Below are 4227 nucleotides of genomic sequence, written 5' to 3'. Positions count from 1 at the left end.
TTACTTACTAGGAATGTAGTATCTGTATCACATAAAGGAACCTCCTCAGTACTTAGAAATAACAATATCTCTAATGTGCTGTACATTCCAGACTTTAAATACGACCTGCTCTCAGTGTCTCAACTCACCAAAGGACTTCAATACACGGTTGCATTCTTCCCTGACTTCTGCATTTTTCAGGATCTCTACAGTGGTCAGGTGAAGGGGATTGGTAAGGAAGAGCATGGTTTGTACATACTTCAAGGAGGATCATCCAAGGATTCTACAGCAAACTAGACAATAAGTGTGCTCACACAGCCAACTTACCTGATTCTAAAGTAGTATGGCATAGGAGACTAGGACATGCTCCTATTGATGTAATAAGGAAGTTAGATGCTCTTAGTACCTTAAATACAAGAACTCAGTACTGTCTTGTATGTCCAGTTGCTAAACAGACTAAACTGCCTTTTCCTCTAAGTATTTTAGTATCTCAATCTGCATTTGACTTAGTGTACTGTGAATCTGGGGGCCATATAGAGTTCCTTCTCATAGTGGTAAGAGGTATTTTGTTACAGTAGTTGATGACTATACCAGATACACTTGGATATTTTTGCTCAACTTCAAGTCAGAAGTTGTAGTTGTACTAAGAGACTTTCTAACTCAAATAAAGAACATGTTTTCAACTTCCATAAAAGTCTTAAGGACTGATAATGGTAGTGTGTTCTTTAGTAATGAGTTTAAACAGTTGCTCTCCATTCTTGGTATATTTCATCAGAGTTCATGTGTCTACACCCCTCAACAAAATGGAATTGTTGAGAGAAAACACAGAACAATCTTAGACATAGCCAGGTCTCTCAGGTTTCAGGTAGTTGTTCCTCTAAGGTTTTGGGGTGAATGTGTTACCATTGCAGTCTACCTCATCAACAGGTTGCCCTCTAGAACACTTGGGTACAAATCACCATTTGAGTTGCTATATTTGCATCCTCATTCACTGCAACACTTAAAGGTTTTTGGTTGTCCGTGTTATGCAGCATGCCCCAGTATTGTTGATAAGTTCTCGCCAAGAGCTATTCCTGCTGTCTTCCTGGGCTATTTTGCATCTCAAAAGGGTTATGTTTTGTATGACTTGAATTCTAAGTCTTTATTTGTTAACAGAAATGTTGTTTTCCGGGAAGACATTCTTCCTTTCAAGCATGTGTTATCTTCTAGTACCACTATTTTTCCTATACTGGATCTGCTCTCACCAACTAGTGCAGATCCCAGGTTCTCTGCTATAGACTCCTCTCCTGGAGTTGATGTTCCTTCAGATGAGGCTAGTGCTACATCTGAGAGGGAGACTTCTCATTCTCCTGCTACTTCTCCTGTGGCTACTCCTCACTATCCTACAAATCCTGAAGGTAACTTCGAAGATAGTGCAACACCTGGTGATACTCCTGCTGAGGCTTATCTTGATGTTGCAGCACCTAGTACAGTGGCTAACTCACTTGGTGTTGTACCTGCTCAGGTCAGAAAATCCTCCAGGCCCAGCAAACCTCCCATATGGATGCAAGATTATGTGGTGCAGTCCAAAGCTGCTAAGTATTCTTATCCTATCTCAGCTTATGTAAGCTATTCCCACACTGCTCCCTCATACAATAGAGTATTGGCCGCTCATTCAGCCTGTTCTGAACCTTAGTCTTTTAGTGGGTAGTCACTAATCCTCAATGGGTAGAGGCTATGAAGTTGGAGATTGCAGCCCTAGAAGAAAATAAAACCTTGAGTATAGTTAATCTGCCTCGTGGCAAAACTCCTATAGGTTGCAGGTGGATATTCAAATTATGTACAAGGCCAGACTAGTTGCCAAAGGCTATAATCAAAAGGAAGGGCTGGACTACAGTGAAACCTTCTCTCCTGTTGTTAAAATGGTAACAGTTAGGTCCATTGTAGGTCTTGCTACATCTAAGCACTGGATGATTTACCAGATGGACGTTCATAATGCATTTCTAATGGTGAATTAGTTGAAAAGGTGTACATGCATATTCCACAGGGGTTCGAAAGCCAGGGGGAGACTAAGAAGGTTTGCAAACTCCACAAGTCCTTATATGGTCTTAAACAAGCACCAAGACAGTGGAATATGAAGTTAACAGAGGTACTTCTACATATGGGGTTTAAACAGAGTCACTATGACTATTCATTGCTCATTAGAGGAGCCAATGGTGATACAGTTATCATCCTTGTGTATGTGGATGATCTTCTGATCACAGGGAACAATGATAAGTCACTTTATGACACCAGAGTAGAGTTGCAGAAGAAGTTCAAGATGAAGGACTTAGGGGAATTGAAATTCTTCCTGGGAATTGAATTTTCCAGATCAAAGGAAGGGATCCTTATGTGTTAAAGAAAGTATGCACTTGAGTTGATATCTGAAGCAGGTTTAGGTGGAGCAAAGCCTTCTGGTACACCATTGGAGTTGAATCAATAACTCACATCTGTAGAGTATGACAAGAGAATTCAGAACTACAAACAAGAAGGTAATCAGGAGCTCAAAAGTCCTAGTTGTTGTCAAAGACTTGTTGGAAGGCCGTTGTATCTCACCATGACCAGACCAGATATCGCTTTTGCAGTGCAGGTTTTAAGTCAGTATATGCAATGTCCCAAGGTGTCACACATGGAAGCTGCTCTTAGAGTAGTCAGATGCATCAAACAAGCACCAGGCTTGGGGTTACTTATGCCAGCAGAAAGTACAGACAAGTTGGTTGCCTACTGTGATTTTGATTGGGGATCTTGTATAGAGTCAAGGAGATCAGTAACTAGGTACTTGGTCAAATTTGGAAATGCACTGGTGTCTTGGAAGTCAAAGAAACAAATGACTGTGTCCAGAAGTTCAGCTGAGGCTGAGTTCAGAAGTATGGCTTCATGTGCAGCAGAAGTCACTTGGATGATAGGGCTGTTCAAGGAACTTGGAGTCAAGATTCAACAGCCTATAAGTCTGATATGTGACAGCAAGGCTACTATACAGATAGCAGCCAATCCTCTCTTCCATGAAAGAACTAAACACTCTGTATAGACATAAGACTGAATCATTTTCTTCTTAAAATAACAGAATTTTGTGTCTCTTGAGTATTGCCTTCGTTTGCCTGTCTTCTTCCTCAAGCTCAATCTTCAGATCCATGGCAAATAACAGTTTGTACTGTCGATCAAATTATTACATTGAACGTGTAAATATTTTGTACGTATAATGTCTATGTATAGATAAAATTTAAATTTCTTCAATAATACTCTGTATAAACAGCAAGGCATTGGTTGCAAACATTTTTAAAACTAATGGCACGTATGACGTACCCACTCAAACTCTTATATATATTGTCCTTTCTCCCACTCGACAAAAGCCCATTTTCTCATCCAACAGATCCAAACATCTAAAAGAAAACTGTGGAGAAAAATGTCAGCGTGCAGCAAAATCCGCAACATAGTCAGGCTCCGCCAAATGCTACAACGGTGGAGGAAGATGGCCGTTACTGCTGCCCGTCGCCGTGTCTCGACCGACGTACCTTCAGGACACATGGCAGTCATAGTGGGCGCCAGTTGCAAGAGATTTGTAGTCCGTGCAACCTACTTGAACCACCCAATATTCAAGAAACTGTTGTCACAGGCAGAGGAAGAGTTTGGTTTTACTAACTCTGGCCTTTTAGCCATTCCTTGTGATGAATCTTTGTTTGAAGAGTTGCTCCGTTACTTGGCTCGATTCGACTCCGTTAACAATAATATGTCACGGTTCATGAACTTTGAAGATTTTCAAAGATATTGTTACATGGATATCCGAAGCAACCTTGATTTTTGGGGTGATTCTAGACCCCTTTTGCATTAGCATAAGACACTTCGAGCAAAAGACGGATCAAGATTTTAAGTTCTTGAATAGGTACAGTTTTAGTATAAATATACATATTTTCCCGAAAATTTCTCAATTATATATGTTAAGTTCAAGTTGAGCACAAGTGGATGTGCCCAGACGGCCAAACCTACTACTACTTAAATTCTGTTCGGAGAATGTGATTGGAGATGGCAAGAAGGTGGACGAGTTGATTCGCCGTAGAGTCATCCCAGGTTTTGAATCGGAGTGAAAAACCAAGAACAGAGAGACTGTAGAAATGGCAAAGTTTTGTGCAGCAAAGCAACCAGGAAAGAGACAAAAAATGATTAATGTGTACAATTGTTTTGTACTTAATGTTTTTTAATTAAAGCTTGATCATTGCTAATAGAATAGTGGAA

The 4227-nt window shown here is 40.3% G+C and overlaps 2 protein-coding genes across 2 annotated transcripts; both read left to right on the top strand.

Annotated features, from left to right (window-relative positions):
* The first annotated feature begins 2554 nt into the window (after positions 1 to 2554).
* On the top strand, positions 2555 to 3025 carry LOC109205399 (uncharacterized mitochondrial protein AtMg00810-like). The gene has a single exon (XM_019368107.1). It carries the CDS (start codon positions 2555 to 2557, stop codon positions 3023 to 3025), a length of 471 nt encoding a protein of 156 aa, XP_019223652.1.
* A 375-nt stretch (positions 3026 to 3400) lies between these two features.
* On the top strand, positions 3401 to 3826 carry LOC109205400 (indole-3-acetic acid-induced protein ARG7-like). The gene has a single exon (XM_019368109.1). The coding sequence runs from the start codon at positions 3401 to 3403 to the stop codon at positions 3824 to 3826; it is 426 nt and encodes a 141-aa protein (XP_019223654.1).
* The last annotated feature ends 401 nt before the right edge of the window (positions 3827 to 4227 follow it).

This window comes from Nicotiana attenuata, unplaced genomic scaffold, assembly GCF_001879085.1.
Source record: "Nicotiana attenuata strain UT unplaced genomic scaffold, NIATTr2, whole genome shotgun sequence".
Taxonomy (NCBI): domain Eukaryota; kingdom Viridiplantae; phylum Streptophyta; class Magnoliopsida; order Solanales; family Solanaceae; genus Nicotiana; species Nicotiana attenuata.
This window is presented reverse-complemented; position numbering and strand designations above follow the sequence as displayed.